The 12,333-nt window shown below is 55.1% G+C and overlaps 1 protein-coding gene across 3 annotated transcripts in view; it reads left to right on the top strand.

Moving 5' to 3' along the window:
* EEFSEC (eukaryotic elongation factor, selenocysteine-tRNA specific) overlaps positions 1-12,333 on the top strand; it is a 329,667-nt gene that overhangs the window by 225,340 nt on the left and 91,994 nt on the right. For all 3 annotated transcript variants that reach the window (XM_081079076.1, XM_081079075.1, XM_081079077.1), the window contains one exon: positions 2,682-2,838. In XM_081079076.1, the coding sequence (XP_080935202.1) occupies positions 2,682-2,838 (157 nt within the window). The remainder of the gene's footprint in view (positions 1-2,681; positions 2,839-12,333) is intronic.

A 12,333-nucleotide genomic window follows, 5' to 3' on the forward strand; every position in this document is an offset into this window, starting at 1 on the left:
TACAAGCTCTGTCCTTTTTCATTTCTCGGCCAGCTGCTGTGCGGGGGCAGGTCTTGTGTCTCAGCCACATCTGTCTCAGGCTAGCCAAAGCCGGGGACCCTGCCAGGCTGCCCCAGCAAGCGCAGGACACCCTGGCAGTACCACCTGCCCGCTTCTTCAACTTGGCATGAGTCAGCCACAGTCTTGTTCTGCTGCGCAAAGGCCCAGCAGACTTGGGTTTGCATTTCTGCTGCACCACTGACTGGTGACCACAGTCACAGATCTTGTCTCTGAGTTCAGCTCTGCCTTCTCTGAAGTAGGAATGAAAAACCTGTAAACAAAGGTGCTCAAGGGGTCAGTGGGATCCCCTAATGCCTTGGTCAACAAAGGCTGAGGGGCTGAGAGGTTCTGAGGGTTGAGAGGCTGAGGGGCTCTGAGGTGTTCTCTTTCTCCCAGTGATAGGCAGAGGCTGAGTTGGGGACAGTTGGCAGCAATGACCGACTTCAGTCATAGGAAATGTGGAATGGCTAGTCCAGAGCTATTGGGGTCCTGAGCACTGACTATGCCAGGCTGAGCTGCTGAATGTGAGTAGATGGGCCCTGCCTCCCAGGCTCCTGGCCATGCTGGGCACGCAGCTCCACATGCAGGCTATTCTGGTGGGCGTGGGGACAATGGTCTGGGACCTAGGAAGCCTAGGAAAGAGTTTGGGGCTGGTGACATCTGTTTGCCCTGACTCTGCATGTTTGGAAGTTCAGAAGAATCATCTGCATTCAGTCACCCAGCAGCTTTGCTGGATGCCCACTGCAGCAGGAGAAGTAGCATCTACAGGCAGGGCAGAGCTGGGGGGGGAGGGCAGAGCCCACAGCCACAAGGTTCCTCTGCTGGAGCCGAGTCCTGCAGGACGGGGAGGGATTCGCGTATGGGAATGAGGTTTGTGAATTATAAAGGGCTGTGCAAGTGGAAATGATTATTCTTATCGTTGTTTGTATCCGATTCATCCATCACTGGGGAGAGGAGGAATGTGAGTACCTTTTATCTGGCGCTATGAATCAAATAGAATAGGATATGTTTTTCCAAAAGGTTTTTAGGGCAAATGGGACAGTTTCTGCTTTTCAGAACAATCCATTTGGGGCCCTTGGCTGAATCTTGGGCAAAAGTTTCTGAGGCTGAAGACAGCCCAGCTCACGGGGGTCCCCCAGGAGTTTCCGCCTCAGTAAGGGATCCTGGTAGAGGTGGCAGGTCCCACCACTGATAATACCTCCAGCCTCTACGCTGCTGCCTGTGCCAGCGCCTGCTCGGACCAGACCCTGTCCCCAGAAATTACGCAGGCCAGTACACGGAGCCTGGAGAATAAGGAGGAAGCTCCCGAATTTCTCCTGTGGCCCCCAAGGCCAGGTGGAGCATGGGCCCCACTCCAAAGAAAAGCAAATCTCAGGAAGAAACTGTCAGCCCTGCCGAAGTCCTCTGGGGGATGGTCTGGTCTGGTCTTTAACACACACACACACACACACACACACACACACACACACACACACACACACACAGAGAGACACATCCCTACTTCTCTTTTACATAGAGGCCCAGGACCTTCCTGGCACAGGCCCTGGGGAGGAGCTGGGCAGGGCAGGGAGGCCACCTGGCAGTGTTCTGGCCATGCCTCCTTCCCTGAAGAGGGTACCTGAGCTTTGAAAAGCCTCAGGAGAGGGAAAGTAGCCCTTTAGTCTTTTCTAGGCTCAGTTTCTGGGGAGAAGGTTCAAGATGAACACAGCTTGTGGTGAAATCAGAGCTGTACCAATCTGACTTTTTCACACACACCTGTGTCCCTCCTCTCAGCCCAGGCCTCCACCAAGAGGTGAGGGAGCACGAGCTCAGCAGCAGAGTGCCCATGGACACTAGGGAATCAATGGAAAATGGGACTTCTGCTGGGATAGAGAAAGGAGGGTGTCATGGAGGAGGGGGCGGTGGGGCTATGTAGTAGATGTGGGCCAGGCCAGGCAGGGGCCTCTGGGCGGAATGAGTAAAGCCTTGGGCTAAAATGCATCAGTATTACCATCCCCACTTCACAGACAAGCCATGTGACATATCCAAGGTCACCCTACATGTGGGCTAAAAGTGCCTGTATCGGGTTGGGTGGCAGAGGCCAGGTTCTCAGAGGCACCTCATGGGAGAGGAAACCAGAGAGAAGATGAGGCATCTTCTAGAAAGCCTGGATGCAGGCTCAGGAGTCATCCTCTCTGCCTGAGGTATCTGGGAAAGCTTTCATGAGGAGAGTGCCACTAACAGTCATTAGACCAGTGCTAGGGGCAGGCTGGGCATAATGGCCACACAGAGGGAGGTGTAGGCCCGGCGGCTTTGGATTTTCAGCTACCAGTGTCCTGTGAGCTCTGTGACCTCGGGCGGACGGCCTAACTGTGTTATGCCTCTATTTCCTCATCTGTAAAGTCGAGAAAGTGCCCCTCGTGTGGCTGCTGGGGGCTAAGCATACTGATCCTCATAAGGCCCTCTCAGCTGCTTGGCACACAGCCCAGGCTCAGTGGTGTCGGTGGTGGTGGGTGGCAATAGTGATGAGGAACCATCATCACAATGGCTTCAGTGCCTTTCATTAGCCATAAAATGGACTCATCATCTGGGAGGGTCGGACCTTGGCCTTTTCCAGCGCACACTGATGCTATCTCTCTCTGGGGCTGGGTGTGTCGGCACAGGTGATAGACGACTACAACGTGATCGGCCGTTCCCTCTTCAAAAAGGAGACCAACATCCAGCTCTTTGTGGGGCTCAAGGTGTACCTGTCCACTGGGGAGCTGGGGGTCATTGACAGCGCCTTTGGCCAGAGTGGCAAGATCAAGATCCACATCCCTGGTGAGTATGGTTATTTTCTCTTGCTCATGGATGCTGGCAAGTCATGGAGAGACGGCAGAAACAATGCCCCTGACAGTGCACCCTTGGCTCAGGATTCTAGGCCTGCCTGTGCTGACACGCAGGTGCCATAGCCTCTGGTCCCACCACTTTGTGGCTGGAAAGCGAGTGGGTCCTAGAGGAGCCTGGTGTGGAGTCAGCATCTGGTCTGAGCCAAGGTCAAGGTTTGAATCTGAGTTCTCACTTCACTGTGACCGTGTAGGGTGACCTTGGATATGTCACATGGCTTGTCTGTGAAGTGGGGATTGTAATGCTGATCTGACAGGCAGTTCTGAGGGAGAGAGTTGGTGATTAAGAGCACCAAGGGCCTGGCACGCTGTCTTGGTAGCCAGCAGCATTTCCCGGAATGTGAGTTGCTACCTCCTTTTGAGACCAGCAGGCCCTGCTGAGCCTCCACTCAGTCTGAGCTGGGCCTTGCGCACAGTGGGATCAGGAATGTGCATTTGCTGCTGGAGACAGAGTCGTTGGATTGCTTTAGCTCTGCCAGCTCTTCCATCACTCGTACGCTCTTTCATCATTCGTGCACCCTTTCCACACCCCTTTTTCTGAGGTCCTACTGCGTACCAGGCATGGTGCTGTGGTTGTGGGAGGGAACAGGCGTGAACCAGTGAGCGTAGACTATGTTGCACAGAAAAGTAAAGCAGGGAGAGGGCTTAGAGTTGTTGCGTATGCAGTCCGGACAGGGCAGTTAAGTGGAGGCCTGACTGAAGGAAGGCAGGGGGCCGCACAGACACCTAGGGAGGAACATAGCACCGATGGGGAGGGAGACAAGTGCCGAGGCCTTGCGGTGAGGATGAGCCGCTGTGCGTTTCAGGACAGGGCCTTGGGCAGGAGTGCCTGAGTGTGGAGGGCTGTGGGACGCTGGCCACGGCTCTGCTGTAGCCCCTGGTGGCAGGGTAAGGACCAGGGGTGTTTCAATGTTAGCAACTTGATGGAAGTCACCATGCGCTGCTGCCTCCCATCTTCCAGTATTGTGCTGTGTCAGTGACCCAGCGTACAGCAAAGGTGGAGGATTCTGCAGGTACCGTCACGTCAGCATGTTGCTGTGCTCTGCGTAGCTACAGAGCTGTGCCAGGCCCTGGGAGGGGTGAGCAGTCACGGGGGCTTGGATCAGGCCGTTGTGGCGTGCAGCTTTCTGAGTAAAATCTCCAGATGGGTGCCACCCTGGCCCCAGCTACAAAGCAGGATTCTCAGCTCCCTGGCCACTCGCATGTGAAGCCAGCCCCTCCTCTCCCGAGAGCCTGGCTGGAGCCTTGCCTCCCAAATCCTTCCTAAAGCCCAGAGGGTCATGTGTGGCATTTGCCCTCTCATGAGGGAGGGTAGTGGTCACCAGAGGCTTGCTTTCCTGCACACTTGCCTCTGCTATTTGTGCCCCAAAGCCCTGTCAAGGTGGGGCTGAGCCCCATCACCCTATAAAGGAACTCCCTTGGGGTTAGTAAGGCGACACATCCATGGGAGCCTCCAACCCTGATGTGGGGCTCCAGGCTCCTGTCCTACCTCATCCACTGCTCCTCAGTTGCTCCTGGTCCTCACCTCAGCCAAACTGTGGCTCCCAGTGCCCTGCTCTGGGCTCCAGAGAACACACACAGGGCATGAGCCAGGCAGACCCGTGTCCAGGCCTCCGTCCGCAGGTCCCTGGGCATACATCTGTGGGCGCTCTGGGAAGGAGGAGTGCAGGGTGCCAGGAGAGCAAAAGCAGAGCTACCTGGAGGGAGGGGCTGCACCCCAAAGCACTTGCCCCTCCCCCAGGCTACTTGGGGCCCTGCTGGTACAGACAGAGGGGAGGGTATATCTGTGTGCTTCTTCTGGGAGTGGATAGGATCACGCTGACCTTCCCCTCAGCTCCCCTTCCTCTAGCCCAAGGCAAACTCAGAGTTGGGGGTGTTCCCAGAACAGGCCAGAATGCAAGAGGAGGCTTGTTTGGGGGCCCTGACTGCTGGGTGGGAGGGGAGACATGGTGACGCTGCTTCAGTCAAATGGAGTTCACATTCCTTTGTTAGGTCAGTTCTGCCTATTTAATAGGTCTGCTTCCTGTTTGTGGCTTTTAAGCTTGTTATTAAATATAACTGGTCAGATTCATCCCACCCACCCCCACTGCCCACTCTCGACCCCCTGCTTGTCTTTTCCTACCGATTCCTCCCATACATATTACTTTTAACCTTTTTGAAGTGCCTTACTTGTGAAAGACTCTTCAGTAAACCAGAGCCATCCAGTGCCAGGTGGAGGAGGAGAGAGCATTTCTGCAAGTTGGGAGCCAGAGGAGAGAAGCCCAGGGTTGTACTGCTGCAGTTTAAGGCTCCCTGGAGCAGGGAGCAGCTCAGGGGGCCTGCCCCAGCTCTCTGTTTGTGGGTGCAGCTGCGTTTCAGCAGCTTACTGGCCCACCGGCCTCTCTGCTGGCTCTGCAGTGTGACCCATCAGGGGAAGGCAGACTGAAGAATCCTCTGGAGTGTCCTCCCATCTACCTCCTGACCTCCAAGCCCAGAAGCTCTTTCCAACCATCCCAGTTATGGTTTGCCAAGCCAAAGCGTATGGCTTTCCATGGAGTAGGAAATGTTGCTTACACAAATGAATAAATGAGGGAGTTTAGTGGAACAGACTGCACTGGAATGAACAAATGGATGAACTCAGGCCTGTGGGGGCCAATGAGTCTGGTGTTTGGTGTGCTGTGGGCCTCCCCAGAAATTCCTCCAACGTAGGCAGGCGTCAGCGTCATTGGACTTCTTCAGCACAGCTGTCTCCTGATGACATGGCTTTGGGGGCTCTAGTTCTTTAAAGACAACTTTAAAGGAGAAGACATCAGTCCATCCAACTCAGCAAACTCCAGTAGAGGCCCGGGCTAGGATGCCAAGATCATTCTGACAGAGTCCTGCCCTAATGCACCTCCTTTGGGAGAGATGAAGGTACAGACCAGCAATTTGTGGTCAGCTTGGCTAGTGTCCATAGGGGCACACGACCAGGAACTGGGGCGGGGGTGGGGGGAGTGGCCATCCTGAGGAAGAGTCAGGGCAAACTTTCCAGAGGAGGTGCTGTCCAAGCAGGGATTGGGAAGGAAGGGGAGAAAGACGCGTGTGGAGAGGGCTGGATTCAGATGTGCAGTGTTCTCTAGAACCCTGTGGCCAGTGGGAAAGGGCATGGGATGGGGAGTGCAGGTCTGCCCGGGCTGCCTGCTCTGGGCTTCATTTTCTGCACTTGTACCATGGATATGGGAATTCTCACTTTGCCTCTCCTGGGACCTCATTCCTTTCTTGCTCTCCGTACCATTCTTCAAGCCCAAACAAGACCCACCTCCTCTGTGGAGATGCTCCTGGTGTTCTTCTCTGACCCCACAGCATCGCCAGGAGTACTCATGCAAGAGGAGGCCGGGACTGGGAAGGCAGGGAGCACCTCTGTTTAATATAACTCATCCCCATTCTGCGAGTGAGGAAACTGAGGCCCCTTGCTCACAGTTGCACAACTAGTCAGAGCCCAGAATGTTTGTATGCCTTTTCAGTCCCCAGGGGGACTGCACAGTGGCCACCGAAAGCCAGGGGCACAGAGGCACTGCCAGCTGGCTCTTGTCAGAGCCCTTCCAGCTGTCTTTCATAGGACTCAGACTCAGGCAGGTCACCTCAGAGCCCTTGCACCAAAACAGTGGGCATACAGCGTCACCTTTGTGTCCCATGACTCAGAGGGTGGCCCAGGCCTCCGTTCATCTGTCTTTCATCAGCTGTTTATTGGGCTGTCCGGATGCTAGGGGAAACAGAACCTTGGCCAGAGGAGGGAGGTACTGAACATTGGCTGTGGAAGGAGAGTCCTAGGGCCCCCTCCTTGGTCTAAGCACTCATCAGGGCAGCACTACCCCTTCTGCTCTCAGTGCCTGGCATAGGTTTAGAAGAGTGGACAGGCCAGGCCAGGGCTGCAGGGGCCACTGGCCCAGTTCCTTGGAGGGTCACCTGGCTTAGCACAGGGCATGGCCCCTCACTCTGGCCACAGCCTCTTCTGAGGTCTCCTTCCTTGGCTTATGGATGGCTGTCTTCTTCCTGTGTCCTCACATGATCCTGCCTCGGTGTGTGTCTGTGTCTTAATCTCCTCTTCTTACTTACAAGGACATCGGTAGGCCTACCCATATGATCTCATTTCACCTTAGTTACCTCTTGAAAGGTGCTATCTCCAAATACAGTCATATCTGAGGTAAAGGAGGTTAGGACTGCAACATAGGAATTGGAGAGAAGTCACAATTTAGCCCCTCAGAGTTGGGAAGATGAGCAGTATGCAGCATCTTCCAAGCGTTTGTATTTGGGCAAACCACAGCAAGCTGTGCAGGGAACGTGCGAAGTGACAGGAGAGAGTCAAGCCGAATCCTAACAGTCTGAGGAAAGGAAGGCTTCCCCAGGCATTGGCCTTGCACCAGGCCTTGAGGAGCCCTTCACACAGAAGCAGGCGGAGTGTCCCAGGCAGAGGAGGGGTCCGAGTGATACTGTGCTAGGTCCAGCTGGCTGGCTGCCACTTGCAAAAGGTAAAAATTGAGAGACAAGGTTGGTGGAAAGAAAAGCAGGTTTATTCAGAATGCCAGTGTGGGGACAGAGCCCGGAGAGCAGTTTCCAGGCTCTCAGCCTCACGTGGAAAGGTGCTGGCTCGGGTAGTAGATGGCCATCGGCTGTGGCTGGTTGGCCATCAGCTGTGGCTACACTAGCAAAAAATGGGGGACTAGCGAGAAGATGGTGGCTGGCAAGCACGGATTGCAGTTAGGACAGCGCGTTGCGGACAGTGTGGCTCCTGCTTCCTGTGTCTCCAACCCAGCCGCCAGCGAGAATACAGTGATATGACTCCCCTACCTATGGCTCCGTGGGTGTTCCTTTTTGGCCTCACCATATCCTGCATTCTTATGTGGGGAGCGGGAGCTGAGACCCCGCAGGCCGCCCCGCACGACACATGGCGTAGTCGGCAGGGTAGGGTGTCAGCCAAAACTCTCTGGAAGGTACTGGAGCAGTTTACATGTATAAAAGCTCAGTTTCATAAGCAGGGTACGGTGCCAGCCAAAACCTACCAAAGCATGGTGGAGCAGTTTGTGAGTGTGAGAGGCCCAGCTTCGGGAGGCTCTTGAGGAGCGACACCGGGAACGGGAGGCGCGGTCTGCCTGGGAGACTCAAGCCTCCAGCTGGCACACTACCCTCTTGGCCATGGAAGGCGTTGCCTTCATTTTGGTGATCTTCTCCGGCCTTAGGCTCCGAGGCTTGTGGACATCTTACACCGAGGCCTCCACCCACTCAGACACCTGGCACAGTGAGCAGGATTCCGGCCAGGTAGGAATGGAGTCTGACTCTGGGCACGAGGACGTGTGGCCCCCACACAGTGTGTGGTGCCCGGTGGCCACTGTTCTCAGGAGTTGGACCCCCAAGGAGGGGTGGGAGGACATGGACGGCTCTCCGGCCAGCGTGGAGAGGGCCCTGCAAGCTCTGGCTGAGCAGTTGCCGGAGGAGACGAAGGGTACAGCCGGCCGTGTGGGCTGGATGTTCCTCAGGGTCTTGAGTCTCAACACGGAAAATGTGCCTAATGAAATGGCCCAGGTGCTGGACCAGGTGTCCTGGTTGGAAGCGCTGGAAGCTCTGGTCTGCCTGTTAGAAGAAGGGCCCCACAGAGGAGACTCTGAGGCAGAGGCGGAGGAAGGGAGTGAAGACAATGTAGCTCCCAACCCCCAAGCCCGGCCAATCTTGAAGCAAAGGGTAAAACGTGAGCAACCTTTGGGCCCCGGGGGCGTTGCTGCAGGCAACCCAGCTGTGACTGAGTTCACAACCTACACCCCTTACACTCCCACTGAGTTGCAGGAGCTTGGGCGGCGGTACAGACAGCGCCATGGAGAGCCAGTCTCGGCTTGGCTACTGCGTTTATGGGATGAGGGAGCAGATAACATTCTCTGCTCCTCAGGCGAGATGGAAAAGCTAGCCTTTGTGACAGTGCATCCGTCCCTGCGACAAAGGTTACAGAACTGCCATAGGTTGGCCCAAAACGAGGGCAACCATTCTCTAATGGAGTGGCTCACTGCTGCGGTACGCACAGTGTGGGGACAGGCTGGCGAGCTGCCAGACACTGTGAGTCAATGGCAGTCATATACGGAACTCATGCAAATCATCCGTGAAATGGGTATGAGACACGCTATTTTCAACCCTAATATGCAGGGGCCGGATGACGAGCTTTTTACAGCCAGCACAAGAGACCTGGTTTTGGATACTGCACCTGCGAGTGCTTTTGGATCCTTGGTTGCCATTCTTATGCCCTATGTGAGGCAGCGGATTCATGAAGTTACAACTGCCATGGCCACCCTGGGGGATGTTGAAAGCCAGAGGCAAAGGAAGTTAAGACAGGACGTCTGCACAGTTGAGACCTGGAAGCCCAAATCAAAAGTAAAGGGGCGAGGTCGCGGGCCTCAGAGAGTAACACGCACGCAGATGTGGAGTGATCTTGTGGCAGCAGGGGTCGGTCTGAAGAAAATAGACCGACAACCCAATGCACACCTGCTGGAACTTTGGAAACAGCTGCGTCCGGAACAGCAATTCCCGAGAAGCCTAAAGGAGAAGTCAAGTAAAGCGCAACCCGTGTCCCTCCAGGACTTCATGCAGCCGCTTGAGGCCGACTCCTTTCAGCTTGATTAGGGGTGGGGCCAAGGTACTGGATCAGAGGGGATGAGCAGGGACTGGAGGCCCCACATGGAATTCTCCATACATTGGTTCCCTTCTAATGTGCAGAGGGTTTTGGCCCTAGTTGACACTGGCGCAGACTGCAGTCTTGTTTGTGGGAACCCAGAACTGTTCCCCGGACCAGCAATCTGCATTGATGGCTACGGGGAAAGACTGTGACTGTGAAAGCTGTTTCCTTACCACTGAGTATAGGAAGGCTTCCCCCTCTTACCTACAAGGTTTATGTCTCCCCCATTCCAGAGTATATTCTAGGGGTGGACCTGCTACATGGCCTCAGCTTACAGACGTCGGTAGGAGAGTTCCGTCTCTGGATCTGGGTGGTGAAAGCAGTGACACGCAGGCATGCTCACCACCCTCCTCAAGTGTTGCCACAGCCCTGGGGCATGGTTACAGTGCGACAGCACCACCTGCCAGGAGGGCAGGAGGAGACTGGTGGCACCCTAAGAAGCCCAGGAAGTCTTGCTGTGCCCAGAAGGACTGGTGGTGCCCTGAGAAACCCGGGCTGTGATCAGAGAGCCTGGCTGTGTCCAGGATATTGCATTCACCTCCAGGCTCCTCGCACAGGGCCCCTCACGGAAGACTCTTGTCATGTAGATTGTGAGGTGAGACCCTGTAGGGGTGGAGTGTGGTGACAGAGCCCCAGAGAGCATTTTGCAGGCTGTCGGCCTCACGTGGAACGGTACTGGCTCGGGTAGTAGATGGCCATCGGCTGTGGCTAGTTGGCCATCAGCTGTGGCCGGTTAGCCAGTTGGCCACTGATATAACTGCCGCGGCTGGGCTGGTTGGTGAGTCGAGTCAAGTCGGTCTGTTGGCAGAAAAGCAGACAGCAGGTCACACATCGTGTGAATTTAGCCGCCAGTGAGACCATAGCGGTATGACTCCCCTACCCATGGCTCCGTGGGTGTTCCTTTTTGGCCTCACCATGTCCTGCGTTCTTATGTGGGGAGCGGGAGCAGAGACTCCGCAGGCCGCCCTGCACGACAGCCGACATTCTGGGAGGATGGCGGACTCCTGTCCAAAGGCTGTCTCCCCATTCCTAGACCGTCACAAGGTGTTATAGGCGGGTAAATGGGAAAGAACAAAGGAAAGCAGGCCTGAGGGCTAATAGTTGAGAAGTCGTCTCCTGGGGTCTTCTGAGGCCTCAGGTCTGCCTCACTTGTTATTTTAAATTTTATTGTCTGCAGTTGTCTACTAGGGAATTGTGAAAAACTGCTAGGGTCCAGGCACCTGACCATTAAAGAAGCTGCTCTTTTCAGGTTTTCAAGTTAGGATGTTTGTTAATTAACGAGGTATGGGTAGCCTTGAGAAAGGGAACAGAGTTCTTCAGTTAATCAGTGGGAGGAGAAACGAAGAGGAAACAGCTGAATGTCAGGATGGACCAAACTGCAGACTGGCTACGTGTAATTATGTTATTGATCTCCCAAGTCTCACCCTCACATGAGCAGAGCTCTGGAGCAGAAAAAAGTCAACACCTGTCAGGAAAAGTGGGCCCGGGGAGCCAGCAGGTGACGGGGCTGCGGACTGGCTGGGGCTACCATGTGGGGCCCGGTGAGCCAAGGAAAGACATTTGTTATCTATCCTAAGTGCAGAAAAGAGCGGCTGCAGGGCCTGTGGTAGGCAGCTATACGAAAAAGCCCTGATCTACTTGCTGTGTGCTGGCGCCTGGAAGTGAGGGCCCCTCCAGGCAGGACCTAGGTCAGGCCACCCCATCCCAGTGGGCAACCACCGCTCAGCTTCATGTGGGTATTATGGGGCTGCAGCATAGCCACACTGTGATCAGATCTCCAGTTTTTCAAGAGAGACTGGGAAACTGGATTTTTACATGAAATTTTCCAGTTCTCAAATGTGGGCCACTGTGGCTGGCCTGCCTGTGCCAGGTCCTTGAAGTGCAGCCTCCTACTCCTGCTGCAGCCCTCTTCCCATTTCCCTGAAGGGCACACTGAGGCTCAGAGGAGCAGTGTGGGGACAGAGTCCCAGAGAGCAGTTTCCAGGCTCTCAGCCTCACGTGGAAGGGTGCTGGTTCGGGTAGTAGATGACCATCAGCTGTGGCTAATTGGCCGTCAGCTGTAACCAGTGAGCCGTTGGCCACTAATATAACTGCCGTGGCTACGCTAGCAAAAAATGCGGGCTAGCAAGAAGATGGTGGCTGAGCTAGCAAGAGCGGATTGCAGAGAGGCGGATTGCAGCTAGCAAGGGTAATCGGTGGGTTGGCAGGCAGAAAAGCGGACAGCAGGTCGCACGTCGTGTGAATCCAGCCTCCAGTGAGACTATAGTGGTACGACTCGCCTACCTATGGCTCCGTGGGTGTTCCTTTTTGGCCTCGCCATATCCTGTGTTCTTATGTGGGCAGCGGGACCAGAGACCCCGCCTGATATCCCTCATGACAAGCATGGGGGTCCCATGGACCCCTATGGACCCCTGAGACCCCAGATGGAAGTGGGCCTTTCTCATGGACACCATTCAGCTGAGAGGCTTCTGGAAAACCCAACACAGAGAACTGAAACTCATCTTGGTGCCAAAGGGAGGAGTCACAGGAGCCCTGAGGCATTGTGGGTGTGGCCATGTTCCCATAAACAGGCCTGGGAAGAGAGCCATTAGGCTATGTGTTCCCTCTGGGGTTTGAAATGAAACTGGTCTTCTTTTCCTTTAAAATGTGTTCTCTGCATCCACCCACCTACCTAGTCGCAGAGGATTCTTGGGTAACCTGTCCTTGGAATTTCACCAGAGTTCCTAGCCAATTGCCTTAAGAATAGCCCCTGCCAGG

This window comes from Rhinolophus hipposideros, assembly GCF_964194185.1.
Source record: "Rhinolophus hipposideros genome assembly, chromosome: 17".
Taxonomy (NCBI): Eukaryota; Metazoa; Chordata; class Mammalia; order Chiroptera; family Rhinolophidae; genus Rhinolophus; species Rhinolophus hipposideros.